Raw genomic sequence first — 15,634 nt, 5'->3', positions numbered from 1 at the left:
GACTAAAAATGGTGAGTCGAGAAACCATTCTTGAAAAAGGAGGCAGACAAGCCTGGGGACGTGCACCTCCTCAGGGCCCAGCACAGAGAGCTGCTCCTTCTTTCTGATGGCCTCACACGCCAACACATCACATCTCCCAGTGAGCCTGTGTTCGTGAAACCCACTAAGCTGACCGGGATAACATTCTTCTAAAGAATGGGGGCAAAGAACACTTCCACTTACCTCCATCCGCATTGGAGAAGCTCTGTGGAAACAAAAGCAGGGCAGAGCGTTACTCACATGTGGGGACACAATCCCTCAACCATCTAACCTGTCTCTCTCCCCCAGGTCCAGAATTTGACTGTGGTGCCTAAACCCAATACTCTCTTTTCTTTTGGGAAATGTGTTTGGGATCTTGAAATTTAAGGGAAAGTTTTGTCATTTCCACCTCATACTGAGTTTCTCCCAGTAAGGATTTATGTCAATTACCCAGCAAATACCCTTGGTTGTGTGGGAGAAGTAACATCGGAAAATCCCATCTTAAAATTAATTTGGTTGGATTGTTTCTTCGGTCTGGGTAGCTGGGTGACAAAATGGAAGGAAGGTCCTGAGATGTTCAGAGACTGCTGGCTTTATGGGTTCTCTCCTATGTGCTACAGGACACCACCTGTTGCCATAGTGTTTACACTCTGTTTATTCGGTATTTATATCCGTTGGATATGGTTTTTGCCTCTGGCCTTTTTATAAAGGAGAGATTTAGATTGAAGCCACAAGGAGCAGGTCTAAGCTGCTTCATAAGAATTGGCTTTGGAGGGCGCCTGGGTGGCTCAGTGGGTTAAGGCCTCTGCCTTCGGCTCAGATCATGATCCCAGGGTCCTGGGATTGAGCCCTGCATCAGGCTCTTTGCTCAGCGGGGAGCCTGCTTCCCTTCCTCTCTCTCTGCCTGCCTCTCTGCCTTCTTGTGATCTCTGTCTGTCAAATAAATAATAAATAAAATCTTAAAAAAAAAAAAAAAGAATTAGCTTAGGAATTCCGAAGTCCAAGGGGAGAGGACTTTTCAGGAACCAGGCATATGAAGGGTTTGGATAATAGGTGGATGGGGCTGATTTACAGACTCTTGTCTGTGCTTCCCCGCAGACCAGGTGGTCCCACACCTGACTATAGGCCACTGTTAGGGTCAGAGATGGCCAGGTCCTCACACACCCGCACCGCAAATCATGGAGTGTGGGGCTCAGACATCTCATCAGTACTAATTGGCCTTGTCCCCACTGGTGCCAATTTGCTAGTGCTCACTTCCCCTGGGATATAATCTCGAGAAATCACATTTGTTTTTTATTTGTTTGTTTGTTTTTTTACCTTCTGAAAGTCCTTAAAGGATTTTTCTGTCCCCTTTAGTTTCTCTAGGATGATTTGCTCTTTGGCAGATATCTGGGACTCTTCACTTTCTAGCGCTTGTATTTCCTGCTCCAGCCTGGAAAACACACAAACAGAGAACAGGGTCCTTTATTGTCCTGCCACTCCTGGGCGGGAGAGCAGCTCCTTCCTGTGGGGTGACTTTCTGGCAGTCTCCGTCTCCCGGTGTAATACCAGGCCAGAGCACCCCACAGAGCACCCTGTGTGTTCAGGTCTGCCAGGTCGCAGACAGTGATCAAAGGAAAACATCCCAGAGCGACCGCCCCTCGCTCAGTGCCACTGCTTTGTGATACGCTCGGGCGTGTCCCCCTGGAACTCTGTTAGTGTGCCCATTCTTAATCTGGCGGTAGATATTCTTACATAGCATAGAGCATAAGGGCCGAAGGAAAATAGATTCCTACTCTCCTAGTCATCTCAGAACAACTGTTCTTCTTTCTCAAAGAAAATAGGTTGCCACAGGCTAGTGGGCAATATCCTTGCAGGCCTGCTGTCACCGCCCTCAGTGGCCCGTCCTCTTCTGCCCCAAAGAAGGGGGAGGGGGGGTGTAACTGAGACAACTGGAACTTTCTCAGTTGTCATGGCCATCCTAGGTATTTTCTGAAAGGGAAAACCGGGCACTGACAAGAGACCCTGGGAATATTCCAGAACAGTTTCAATCTGGGAGAGGTCTCAGTCGCTAATTCTTTCAATGAAATGATAGTATTAAATGTTAGCTTTTATTGAGTACTAAATCCGTGGCGAGAACAGAGCTCAGAATTCACACAGTGGATTTTATTTAACTTTCCCGATGACCTTCTGAGTAGGGAATCCCCATTTTATGGATGAGACCAGTAAGGCTTGGCAAAGTTAAGGGGCCAGTTGATTGCTACAGAGCCTTGAGGCAAGAACTCAAGCCAGAAGTCAAACTCTAGACCCTACTCCTGACCGTGGTGTTAACCTCTTACCACATGGGTTCTGTAGTATCTCGCGTAGTTCCTGCCTTGCGAAACATTGCGTAAGTTGGCATCCTAGAGTGGTGCTGTCACACAGCAATGTCCTAAGGGTTATGAAGGGTTGGATGTTCCCCTGCCTAAAGATTTATTTGACCTGAACATACTTGTTTGCTTATTCAATTTTGCTTTTAGTTTCTTAGTTTCCCCTCTGCCATGCTGAAAGCTTTGCTGCAGTCTGTGCCCATCTGAATCTGTCCTACCACCACCCACTTCCATCTTCTAATCTGCTGGTGGGAACTGGCTAACCAAGTCTGTTCAACTAAGACCTAAGAGGAAGAGTCCAGAGTGAGATCTTCAGAGGGGTAAGGGACACCAAGCTACAAGCATGGGTGTGTTTAGGGATACACTGTGCCCTTAGAGGTTTCCTTCCTGGACATCTGAGAAATTACCTGTGGATAGATGAGACTTTGTAGCAATTACTTTGGGCTATGAAGACAAACTCTACGTACAATCATCTTCTCTCCAAACAAACACAGATATATTTATCATTTCACTCCCGGTAGAAGTGAAAGACTTTATAACAACTTAGGTGGCCCTCTAGTAGCTAGCCTCCCATACCTATGTGGCCTCCAGTAGCTAGCCTCCCGTGCCAACATGGTCCACACTCTGGACAAGAGCTACTTCTTATTTGCCCATTCGTGCCCCACGTTTTTCCCTCCTCCGAGAAACCCATCTCAAAACCCTAACCATTCTTGAAGTCTCAGCACAGATACCAGCCACCCTATGAGGCTTTCACAGAGGCAGCACCAGGAAATAACACTGCCCTCATTTATTAGCACATTATTTTGGCTTATCAGAGGTCTTTTCAAGTCTACTCCATGTTAGAGCCATGGTTTTCAACCAGGGTGATTTTTTCCCCCAGGTGATATCTGGCAATGTGTGCCGACATTCTGGTTGTCCACGACTCAAGGAGAGTGCGGGACGGTGCCCCTGGCATCTGGTGGGTAGTGGGGTCAGGGATGCTGCTGAACCCCCACAATGCCCAGAACAGCCTCCCACCACAAAGAATTATCTGGCCCCAAATCTCAATAGTGCTGAGGTCCAGCAACTCTCAACCCCACACGACAGCACATAGAAATCATTCGTCTCCCCCTCTAGATAATCCATTCATCGTGGGGCTGGAAGGCTCAAGTGCTCAATGTAACGTATGTCGAAAGAGTCAAAGAAACGAAACCAAGTTGCAAAAAGATGTGGCTCAGCCAAATGAGACCTCTAGGATTTCTGAGGCCAAGATGAGTTCTTCAGCAAGCCTGGATTTGAGAGGCTGTGCGCGGGCTGAGATGCAAACAGAATCCACAGGAGACGGGGCCGAGTGACACAGACATCTAAACAAAAAGATAGGGGCACCTGGGTGGCTCAGTGGGTTAAGCCTCTGCCTTCGGGTATATAGGTATATTGGTATATTAGGTATGATAATGGTATATTAGGAAGTTTAATTTTGTTCTTCATAATTTTCAATATTTTCCCCAATTAAAAAAATCATATATTCCTTGTCTAACTAGAATAAAACAATAAGTGGCTTTAAAAAACAAAACCCAAAACCCTCCTTTGACCTAGTGCTGAGAAGGCAGCATTTCACAGACTGGGGCACGGGAAAGGAGCCAGCTTCTCCCGGGTCCCTGGAGGGTTAAAAGGACACACTCCAGCGTGGATTTCTATTCAACGCAGCCAACACTTTCGGACCCTGTGTGGCTGGACTCGGAGCCAGGGATTCTAAAATAAACAAAATGGTGTTAAGAATGGCTGGCTGAAAAAAAGGGGGGCTACAAAAGGCTGACTCTAAGTTGCTCTCGTCTCCCAGTGAAGCAGCCCCAAGTGTTTAAGAATCCTCTGGGGACGGATGCCCACTGGATGACCGACTGTCTCCATAGCCTGCCCCCGGCGCTACGGGTTTCAGACCTCTCAGCTATATAGGTCAAGCACTAAAGATTTGGGTCATGATACTGTGTAACTGAGAAAGGGGAGAGACAGAGAGAGCGAGACAGAGGGAGAGAAAGGGAGGGAGAGAAAGCGAAAAAACTCAACTTCTGCAGTAACAACAAATGAGTTTCCCTCAAAGGGGATGAACATGGGAAATCGACAGTTTGGTTAAGTGTAGGCAGGTCCGGTCCGAGTAGCAGATTTCCCTACCAGTGCACATGTGGGCTGGGGCCAGGTCCTGAGGGCACTGAATGGCCCAGGCCACCATCATTCTATGGCGAACCTAAGTCCCAGAGCTGGGGAGCGTCCCAAGAAACGGAGCATCGTGGGGTTAATGAGAGTCATCCTAGCCGGGCTAGAGATGCTCCGGCTTTGTAGTTTCATGACTGAAATCTAAGGCAGTCTTGCCTGCAGGAGTCAAGTAGATAGTGCTGAGCTAAAAATAAAGAATGGGCAGGAAGTGTAATTTACACGCCAGGTTAATCGAGGCTCTTAAGGCTGAGCCGGGTGCACAGGGCAGCCTCGGACCGGCTCGCTTGTTTCCTCTGAGCACAAAGCAACCTGTAATGGGCAGTAAGCAGAGCAAACACACTGCACCTGTGCAGGCTTAATTTCCCGGAGATAAAGTTGCCATCATGGCCAGATGGTCTTACACAGTCCCCCTAACCCCAGTGGACTTTCCCCGCAGGAAGATACGAAAGACCTCTGGCTCTGTGAGGCACATCAGTCACTCTCATTTCAAAATCCATTTATGCATTCATCCATCCAGCTTTCTGCAAGCACCTTCATCCCATCAGGCCGTGCACAGAGCCTCATGGACAGAGAGCAAGGTCGGCCACGGTGTCGGCTCCCGAGACCTCAGTCAAGTGACCAAAGCAGCCAGGTAGACACATAACGTCACAAGACAACTCAAAAGGCACCTGGACTGTTAGCCCCAGATTTGTAGGAGTCTAAGGCCCTGCTGAGGTCACAGCCGAAAGCAATTTCCAACTGCCAGAGGGCGGTAAGAAAAGCTTGACTGAGGAGGTGACATGTGAGCTGAGCCTTGAAGGATGCACTCACCAGGTGAATGAGAGAAGACATGCCAGGCCAAGGAGACAGCACAGGCCACGGCCCAGAATATAATGTGTCCCCGCTCTCACCCAGGGGCATGTGGCCTCGTATGGCCTCTTCAGGCACCGCCAGCTCTAACCCCCAGTTGACACGGCCCAGCACGATGGTCCCAGAGATGTCCTCGGCATTTCTATCCCGCATCCTTCTGGCTCCTCCCCATGGCTCCTCCCCGCGGCTCAGTTGGTGCTTGCGTTTTGCTATGCCTCGTCTGGCCTAGAAATAAATACCAGATCTGAAGGGCTCTGAGGAGGACCGACCTCCCCTTCTCTGCAGTGGGAGAAAACAAGGCTCCAACAAGGAAGAGGCTGCCTGAGAGGGACCCTGGGCCGTGGATTCTCTAACTACTCTTTCCCCTGACCCTCTCCGCTACACCTCTAACCTTACTTACAGGAGCCAGTAAATGTTTCCTTCGTGTGGGTGGTTCTCTGTCCACTCCAAAAGAGTACAGACCAATACAAAATGAGCTTCCACTGGTCTTACTGCCTGCAGAGGACTTTGCCTGATCCCTGCGGTATGCTTTGTTTTTGTTTCTCCATCAGTGATGGTGAGAATAATCATTACGATACTCAGAATGCTAATATTGTGTGGGTTACGTATCTATTGCTTGTGTCCTACAACAATAGTAATGATTATAATTTCTGAGTGCTGACTGCGTGCCAGACGCTGTTTCTAAGTCTTTTACAAGCATTAAGATACTTAAGCTTCACAACAGTCCACAGATGAAGGAAATGAGGTGCGGAAGGGTCCCTGACTTGCCCAGGGTCACAAAGATAACATGGGACCAGGATTCAGACCCCAGTGGTCTGGCTGGAGCACTGGTATTCTTTGCCACCTCTTTCCACTACCTCCCTATGACCGCTTCCTCTTTTTGCCCTGGTTTCCTGAAGAATGCATAATGCAACACAATGTATTTTTCATGCCCACAGAAGGTCAGGCGAGGAGTGGAAGCCATGAAATCTAATTGCTTTTCAGAAACATGAAGCCCCTGAGCGGTAAGCCACTCAGCAGTCATCCTACCCCTTTCTGAAATCCTCCCCGCACGGGGAGCTCACCACCTCTAAAGGCAGTCCATTCCCCCTTCTGGCAGCGCTGACCTTCAGATCAGAGTGCCCCGATTTAGGCGACGTTCATTTCCCTATAGCATTCACTGTCTGAGCGCTATTGTTTGGAAGTGCAGAGGTCAAGTTCAGCAAACACCATGACTTCTAGGGGCTCCGTTCTGGGACATGGGAAGACCCAGGCAAATGGAACTTGCCACCCAGTGGGACAGGGGGCATTGATGATATGAGTTGGGGCCCAGGAGTGGGGAGGGGAGTGGTGGGAGGAGTAGACAAGTAAGGTAAGAAGAGGAAGGGGGGTTTGTGGGCTTTCCCGTGGAGGAACTCAGCCCTGAGTCAGCTGAGGCAAGAAGAGTGGTAAAGAAATGTTCACAGGTCTATTTCTTTCCTTTTTTTTTTTAAGGTATTGTTTAAATTCTTAAAATAAAAAATATTTTATTTGTTTATTTGACAGAGATCACAAGTAGGCAGAGAGGCAGGCAGAGAGAGAGGAGGAAGCAGGCTCCCTGCTGAGCAGAGAGCCCGATGCAGGACGCTGGGATCATGACCTGAGCCGAAGGCAGAGGCTTTAACCCACTGAGCCACCCAGGCGCCCAGGTCTATTTCTGAAGAAGCTCTAAGCCAGTGGAGTGAACCTTTACAGTTTTCCTCTCCACTGAGAAACCTGAGCCAGGGTGACACACACAAACCGTGAAAGGCCAAACACGGCTGCTCATTGCCATGGCTTTTGAGTCTCAGTAAATTATCCCAGAACAACGGGAGAGGCGGGCAGATGGCTAGGCTGCCGAATTAAGAGATCTTGTTCTCCTCTCTTGAACTATAGGTTCATAGTTGAGCAGTCAAGTGGGGCACCCGTCTGGCCAACCTCCTAGAACAAGAACCTCAGGAAGAATGTTTGTGTTCAGCGGAGAGGAGGGCTGCCCACATCTTTGTGTATCCAGCACAAGGGAACCCGTACCTGAGATCGTTAGTTGTTCACTGATTTCCATCCTTTCTCGAATAGCAGTGTGATCCCTAAGGTTTAGCTAAGCTTCTAGCCATGCAGAATAACGACCACATTAGCCTCTTTTGTAGCCATGTACAGCGTATTCTGGCCAAAGGGATGTAAGTGGAAGCCCTGGTGGGAAGATTCTAGAACCTTCCTTAGCCCTTTCTTCTTCACCTCTTCCTTCATCATTCGGCCTGAAACGCACATGTGTGCAGGAGGAGCTCGAACTACCATCTCAAACTCTGAGGACAAGGATAGGAGAGGGAGAAACTGAAAGCAGCCCAGGGTCCCTGAGGAATTCAGAGAGATGGCCACCAGACTGGTCTTGACTGCCCACCTGTGGATTTTTACTGGAGGGAGAAATGAGCATCTTGTTTAAGCCAGCGTTATCGGGGATCCCTTCACCTGCAACCACATTTAGTTCTAACCCATTCAAGACGTTAGGGTTGAATTTGAATGAACGCTCTTAGAAGTCTGCTGACGATGTGGGGACAGTTAATCACAGCCCAGAGCCTCATTAATGACTCAGCAGCAGCAGGAGGGAAGAATAAGCAATTGGCAAAGTTGGAATTCACCACTGCCTGTCAACTCTTGTCAATGGGGCTTGACCGAAGCTGTGCTTGACCAACGGCCCTACCTCAAATCCCTGCCCCAGCCAAAGGCTCAGCAGGGCAGTTCCTGTGTTTTGCTCAGGGATAATCACCCATGTCTTAGCATCTCTTTGGTGTGCTGTGATTGTGATGTTTGTGTCACTCTGACTCTCAGAGCCTTTGCTCGCCCGAATTAAGGCAAGAGAGAGGCAGTCCTTGCTGTCTGTGTATACTTGAAACAACTTTCCAGCTGAGCTGATCATCGGGACACATAAGACTTAATTAACAATATGGTGCTCATCAAAGACAATGAAGTTGCAGTTACACAATGGAAACAGAAGACACATCCACATAGTATGTGGTTCAGAAGTGAGTGTGACAAGAGGCTAAGGGGGGCCCAGCTGCTGTGAACCGTGCCTGCCCCGGATCCCCGCTACTTGACTTTTGGGAACAACAACCAGCTCATCCACAGTCCTTCTGGAGCTTCCATGGGTTTGGTGGAACCATTCACTGATGAAAAGGTCCCACATCCCTAGCCACGGAGTAGAAATGTAACTAACCGAGATTGCCTGAACTCTTGCCCAGTCTGCCTCTTGAGAGGAGTGACCCAAGAAGGGAGAAACATCAAGGAGGAGATACTCCCCCAGCAGGATTCTGAAGAGTGCCCCATTACTTCCTGCTTCCTGGGTCCTCAGTTCTGCCCGAGGCCTAATCCTCTGGTCCCTCCTCCGTTCTTAGAATACTTAGCCTGTCTCTCTTTGCCCCCCACACCTGCCTTCTCTTTCCCAGTCTCTCTTTCTCTGTCTCTCTCAATACCTCAATCTCTGTTTCTGTATCCTCGGTGGAGCACTGGGAAGAATATTGTTTGTTTTCACACAAATAGATGCTACAAAATTCCTTTTCCATATTTCAAGAAGACAGTACATTTGTTTCTATGGCACTCCCCAAATATTTTTCATTTGTGACTCAATTTGCAAGGAAACAGCTTCCTTTTACTTAGATGAGCATATCTGGAATCACCCCAGATCATTTGGTATTTTACTATGACAAAAAAAAATGTTAATGGCTCTTAAATAAACAGAGGATTTCCACTTCTCCTTATAACACAACAGGACCTTCCCTGACTGCAAGGTGTCAGTGGAAACTCATGTCCATTTCGTATTTTTTTTTTTCCATGTCATCCCTGAGAAAGAAATAATGGCAGAGAAGAGAATGGTGCCATCAAGAATTCTTAAAATCCAGCTCATATCCTTTCCCTTGTTAAAAACTCTTGGTTGCTCTCCATTCAGTCTTTCCTGGACCCAAACTTCTTAGGCAGGAAGTTTACACCCTCCATGCTCTGCTCTAACCCCTTCCCGGCCTTATGCCCTCCCCACAGTTCCAGCCAGAACAGATGATACGCCGCCCTGTGAAAAAGCCAGGAATGACTCCCTACTCTCAACCCCATCTAACATACCTAACAGTCAAAACCCAGTCCAAAGACTGTCTTTTTAGTAATGTTTTTCTTAAGTCATTTTAACCTGTTGTGTTCACTCCTCCCACCATAACATTGCTAGCCCTGTTAAGTTTTTGATATACACCATCTGATAATAGTGTTAGAGATGTGTTTACCCTACCCAACCTTATCTGTACCACCCCACTCCTGAGGACAGACTTACCAAGATGTAGGACTATATATTGTTTTGGTCCCTGTACATATATGTTGAGTGAATGAAAAGCAAGACAAGGCAAGAACACACTTTTCAAGGATTCCATAGTGAAACTAACTTGGAGATAGTACTTTTCAATAAGTTTTTTTAAATCTTGGCTTGGTTTTGCTACTTTCCCCCCTCCAGATACACTAATTCGTATATACATTGAGAAAAAAATTAATATTGGATTGACTTATCTCTTGATCTAAGTATACAGCTGGGACATATTAACACTTCTCATTACTGACGTTGGTGCAACCAAACTGAATCCCAAATAAATATGAATGCAAATGTCTCCCTCCCTAAGTTTTCCTTATCCCACAGAGACCAGCCTATCTCCCCCTGTCTTGTGTATTTATTCCATCTGGAATCACACGGCTCCCACCACCAGAATCTGTGCACGTTGATTTTTGCTACAGGAAATCACGTCCAAGCTTGTGCTGAGCACTGATTTCTTGGGTGTGATTCCTGTCTGAGCCGCTTTCATCAGAAATAAAGAGTTTTGATTACACGACAGTAAGATGAATTTCCTTTCAAAGCAATACATTTCTCAGTGGCTTAAACCCTTTCTAGCCCGAGAAGCGTCTCTTTTTGTAAAAAGAGAAAAGAAGTCTCATCCAGCCTTCTACCTCCCGACTCTGACTCAGAGATTCTCCTGTTCAAGGCCAGTGCCTCTACATGTGCACCTGACCTTGCAGATTCCTCTGGGATGGCACTCCATCAATTACGCCCTCCCCTTATGGCTTCAACCTCTCCCCAGATGCCTCCTTTCCTTTAGTCCATAAACAAGAATAAATTTTCTCACATTAAAAATAGGTGAACTTCTTATGACCCTGCATCCTGTGTGAGTTACTGCTAAATCTCTCTCCCAGATTCCCCTGACGGCACTCACCTCCGGCTGCTTCAAACCCCTCGTATCCCCATCACCGTCCAACTTGCTCCCCTCTACTTTCTGCCCCCACCACTGTGTTGTATCTGGTCTTGTTCCCGTCTGGGACGTCCTAACAGCGGAGCCTCACGGATACTCTTCAGGGTGAATCTATTAGCTTTCTCATGTTTAAACTACTGTGGACCATCCCTCCTCCCCCTCAGAGGCCATGACACTGGATTCTCGATGTGTTCCTCTTCCCGCCTTTATTCAATGTTCATCTGGCTCACCGTCCTCGCTAGACATTTTATCCTTGGCCAATCACATCACTGCTCATGGTTTGATTCCCACGACATGCCGACCTCTACCTAACCTGTACCTTCAGCCTCTCTCCTAGACTCCAGCCTCTGTACGCAATTGCATCTGCCGGGTCTCCACGGGGATGGTCCACAGGTACTCCAAACCCAACACAGGCGGGACCAAACTCATTTTTCTCCATAAAGCTGTTCCTCCCTCCGGCATTCTTTACCTCAGTTTCCCCCCCCCCTTTTTTTAAGATTTTATTTATTTATTTGACAGACAGAGATCACAAGCAGGCAGAGCAGCAGGCAGCGGGGTGGGGCGGAAGCAGTCTCCCTGCTGAGCAGAGAGCCCGATGCGAGGCTCAATCCCAGGACCCTGAGATCATGACCTGAGCCCAAGGCAGAGGCTTTAACCCACTGAGCCACCCAGGCACCCCTTTACCTCAGTTCCTGGTACCACCCCCAATCCATTCTACTTAAGATAGAAACCTGGATGTTATCTTGACCTCCGACTTGCCCTTCTCTGCTAATCACCACACATGTGTAGCAGCACTAAATCCTGCCGATTTGCCCCACAAATCTCTTCCATATCTCTTCCTCCTCAGTCCTGTGAAAGCTCTCTCCTCTTTCTCCCTAATGCCTACAGCAACCTTCCCATCAATCTCTTTGGCCCTACCGAGCCTTATCGCCCTCCAATCCGACACCCCAGTTGCATCCCCCTGCTAGAAACTCCTCACAGGCTCTCTGCTCTAAGTCCCTTAGTCTACAGACTCCCAGCCTCCCACTTATCTCCAGGACCATGACTTTCTTAAAGATCCATGCACACAGGATACTCTTTCTTGCCTCAACACCTTTGCTCCTACCACTGCCTCTGCCTGAACTGCCTTATCCCCCCATTCCCCGTCCCCTGGGTAATTACTGCGCATTAAGAATCTGCTCGGGTAGCCTCTCTTTCTGAAAGTCGTCCCTGATACCTTTCGCCACCTTATCCTGTGGACATATTTCTTTCTTTCTTTTTTTTTTTAAGATTTTATTTATCTATTGGACAGAGGGAGAGAGATCACAAGTAGGCAGAACAGCAGGCAGAGAGAGAAGGGGAAGCAGGCTCCCTGCTGAGCAGAGAGCCCGATGCGGGGCTCCATCCCAGGACCCTGAGATCATGACCTGAGCCGAAGGCAGAGGCTTAACCCACTGAGCCACCCAGATACCCCGTGTGGACATATTTCTACCACCGATTTTCTCCCATCATATTTGAATCACTTGTTTATGGATTTGAGGTTCCTTTCCCAACTCCCTTTTGCAAAACTCTTAAAGAGAATAACCATCTCTTCTTTAGCTTTCTCCGAATATGGCTTCTAGCATCGAGCTAGTTTACATCCAGCAAGAAACAGGGCTCAGGGAAAGTCTCAAGAAATGCTGGTGGAGGAAAGACACGCTTCAGTGAATGTGTAAATTGTTTCTCAACTGGCAGCAGCCTCAAGGTAGACCCTTTGGCTCAATGCCTTCAGTCAAAAATGATTCTTGAAAGAATAAATTCAAATTAATGGAAACTCAAGACTTAGTAAAAAGAACAGACTGAGAAGCAACTTGTCTTGCTTTCTCTGAGATCAGAAAATGCAGGAGGGAACTGCTGTGTTTTCTAGACTTTTCACTCGCTCAAATATATCTCAAATAGATCATTTCCCCTGACCCCAGGTATGTGTGTGTGCATGCATGCATGTGTGTGTATGTACACGTGTGCATGTGTGATGCACTGTTCTTTACTCTGGGGCTCACCTACAGAAAACTGCAGGTACAGGGTACACAGCTATGCAGGAACTGGGCCAGAATGACGGAGAGTCTCAGCATTTACTTTGTCTCACCCTATGATTCTCTCTGGGTTTGCCCTTCATGCAGGAAGCATCTGGGCTTTCATATCTGATTGTGAAAATTGTTTATGTGGCACATTCCTCTCATCCAAATCCCTGTTTACTCATTGTTTGTGTCTAAATCCAGCACTCTGTGATAGCTTTCCTGCTGAGTTAGAGTTCCCCATTAGCCCCTGAGAGAGCATGTGTGTGTGTTTATATGTGTGTGTGTGTGTGTGTGTGTGTGTGTGTGTGTACGTGTGTGGACCCACATGGCTTCAGCCACAGCTTTTATCAATGCCCAGACTGGGGCTAATCAACATATTTTTGCCTGTTATCTGTATGGGAGGTTATGCTGAGGAGACTGACTGAGCTTTCCGGATACTTGAATTTGCGTCTTAATGAGTCATTCATCAGAAAAAAATTATTTAATGTCCAACAGTAGTAGTGGTAACAATAGGTAACATTTATGGAGCATTTACCCTGAGCCAGACAACGTGCTAAGTTGTTCATAAGCGTTATTCAGTTGTCTGCAAACTGCACAGTAGCTATTTCTATCATCTGCACTTGCTGGATGGTCTGTTGGAGGCTCGGAGAGGTTGGGGAACTGGTGGCCCATCAACAGTGAGGGGCAGAGCTGGGATCCAAACTTAGGTCTGCCTGTTGCTGGAGCCTAGGGTAGGTATTGGGCTGTCCTGGGCTGCCTCCTTCCAAGGACAAATGAAACTGTTCCTACTCTAACAGTTGTATTTCCTCTTATTGGTGTAGAGTTTTCTTGTCCAATGTCTTGATCAGATAGGTTGGCTCTGATTGAGGCCTGAGTGGACTGGGAGACCCTCCTGCTTCTGCTACCCCATCCTTGCCTTGGCTGGGCCTGCCCACAGAACAGAACATGGTCTGGAAACCACTGCTCCTTGAGAGGAGAAAGAGCATCTGGTGTATTACTACGCCCCCCACAGTGCCTCCAGGAGTGCTGTGTACACAGCCAGGGCTCCATCAATGTCTACCACAGGCATGGGGTTCTGAGGGGCCCTGCTGCCTATGGCCACCGACTGTCCGAACTTCCATGAGCAGCCTGACAGGTCAACAAAGGACAGAAGTCACCTCTGGCCTCTGAGCCTTGGAGGAGAGAACATTCTCCATCTGGAAGATACAGGTGACAGGTGAATTGAGCCTCAAGGGGCGTCTCAGAAGGAGGCTGGCCCCAGGAGCCATGAGAGGGGCTGGGAGACTTGACACATCCAAACCATCTCCCTCAAGGGATGTCCTCTTATGTTTTATTGCAGTTTTTTGTTTGTTTGTTTGTTTTGTTTTTTGTTTTTGGTAACCATGTTTTCCATGCTTGATCTTACCAGGTGACAGTTCCTCTTCTGTGGAGAAATTTGTCATCCCACTGGGATAATTCCAAAGTTATTCTAAGAGTTCCTGCTCAGAACAAATCAAGCCAATCAGGAAGCGCCTCCACATGGGCCGAGCCCAGTGATTGTTTCCCACTTGCACACTTCCCGCTATTGTTCTCCAGTATGTTCTCAGAGACACAGCCATGGAGCCCTGCCCCTTCCTCTCGGGAGCCACCGGCCACAGTCATGGCTACGGGCTGAGGTGTAGGAGACTCTGAGATCAGGCACCTGGCCAGGAGAAAAGGGTCTGAAATCAAAACAGGGGTGGTTGCTGGCTGGAGCAGAAACCACAGTGTTTGGGTCCCTTGGTCTCAGAGGGGTGGTATGAAATATTCTGAATCGCTCACTCATCGCTCATCAAGGATGTGTTGAGCTAGGTACAGTGACAGCTGCCCGCGTCTCTACAGTTAAAAAAGTCATCATCGGATGGGGAGGCCAGTGTATGAACAGTTACACAGCCCTGCTCAGCAGAGTTCAAACTGGAGGTCCACAAGACTATGGGAATGCAAAGAAGACAGGGTGACTGCTGAGGGACTGGGACAGGAGGGCAGGATTTCAGGGCCTGGGAACATGTCAGTGGGACCTTGAGAGATAAGAAAAGGTATCAAGACAGAGGGGTGTTTAGAAGGCATTTCGGGCCAAGGCAATATCATGGACAAAGGGGCCCAATGTGCCAGGAGGGTTCAAGCAAGGGAGTGAGGACTTCTGTCAGACAAGACGTCAGACTCCAAAGGTACTCGTGATGGGAAGAGGGTGACAGGAAGGGTCAGGTCCAGGATGACGTGGTGCTGGAACCCTACCTCTGGGGTTTAGATTTGATACTGAAGGCAACAGAAAAACCACTTAAATATCTTGTCTGTTTGTTTTATGGGAGTGCCTGGATCAGCTATGTTCTAGAAAGATCACTCTGGTAGCTGTGTGAGAATGGATGTGGATATGTAGAAGAGCTACAGGATGAAACCATAAAGACCAGTTAGGAGTTGTCCAGGCAAGAGATGAGAAGACCTACTGTGGAAAGCAAGAAAGGGTTTCCTTTCTTGATTTTTATATTCCAAGGACATCAAGGTCTTTCTAAATCAAATTTTAGCACTGGTGTGACCCTAAAGCCTGGGCTGAAACAGATGAGCACATTAAATAGTGAAACTATGCCCAGAAGTAGACTGTGGTGGCCCAGTGGCTAGAGTCTATATGAGTTAGTGAGACTCTGGGCTTTACCTTCCCGCCCACCCCTCTCTCGGCCACTTCCTTGTGACCGTCCAACCATTAGAGGTATCAGAGAGCTCCTATCTTGGGGAAGGGAGGAAATACAGCCCAAGCCAGCATTTCTGTCCCTTTTGATGGTCTCTGGTTCAGTGTTGCCCCAGAAACGAATTTGAACCTGGAGGCCCCAATTTAAGAAGTTCCAAGTTTTGTTTTTGTTTTTATAGATTTTATTTATTTATTTGACAGACAGAAATCACAAGTAGGCAGAGA

The 15,634-nt window shown here is 47.9% G+C and overlaps 1 protein-coding gene across 9 annotated transcripts in view; it reads right to left on the bottom strand.

Moving 5' to 3' along the window:
- The window catches only part of PALM2AKAP2 (PALM2 and AKAP2 fusion), a 450,166-nt gene that overhangs the window by 209,720 nt on the left and 224,812 nt on the right, over positions 1–15,634 (bottom strand). For all 9 annotated transcript variants that reach the window (XM_032860820.1, XM_032860821.1, XM_032860824.1 and 6 more), the window contains 2 exons: positions 1,336–1,450; positions 223–244 (listed from right to left, as the gene is read on the bottom strand). In XM_032860820.1, coding sequence (XP_032716711.1) covers positions 223–244; positions 1,336–1,450 — 137 coding nt within the window. The remainder of the gene's footprint in view (positions 1–222; positions 245–1,335; positions 1,451–15,634) is intronic.

Source organism: Lontra canadensis, unplaced genomic scaffold (genome assembly GCF_010015895.1).
Source record: "Lontra canadensis isolate GAN:19392208 unplaced genomic scaffold, GSC_riverotter_1.0 scaffold19, whole genome shotgun sequence".
Taxonomy (NCBI): Eukaryota; Metazoa; Chordata; class Mammalia; order Carnivora; family Mustelidae; genus Lontra; species Lontra canadensis.
The sequence above is the reverse complement of the archived record's forward strand: the minus strand, read 5'-3'. Positions and strand labels throughout refer to the sequence as shown.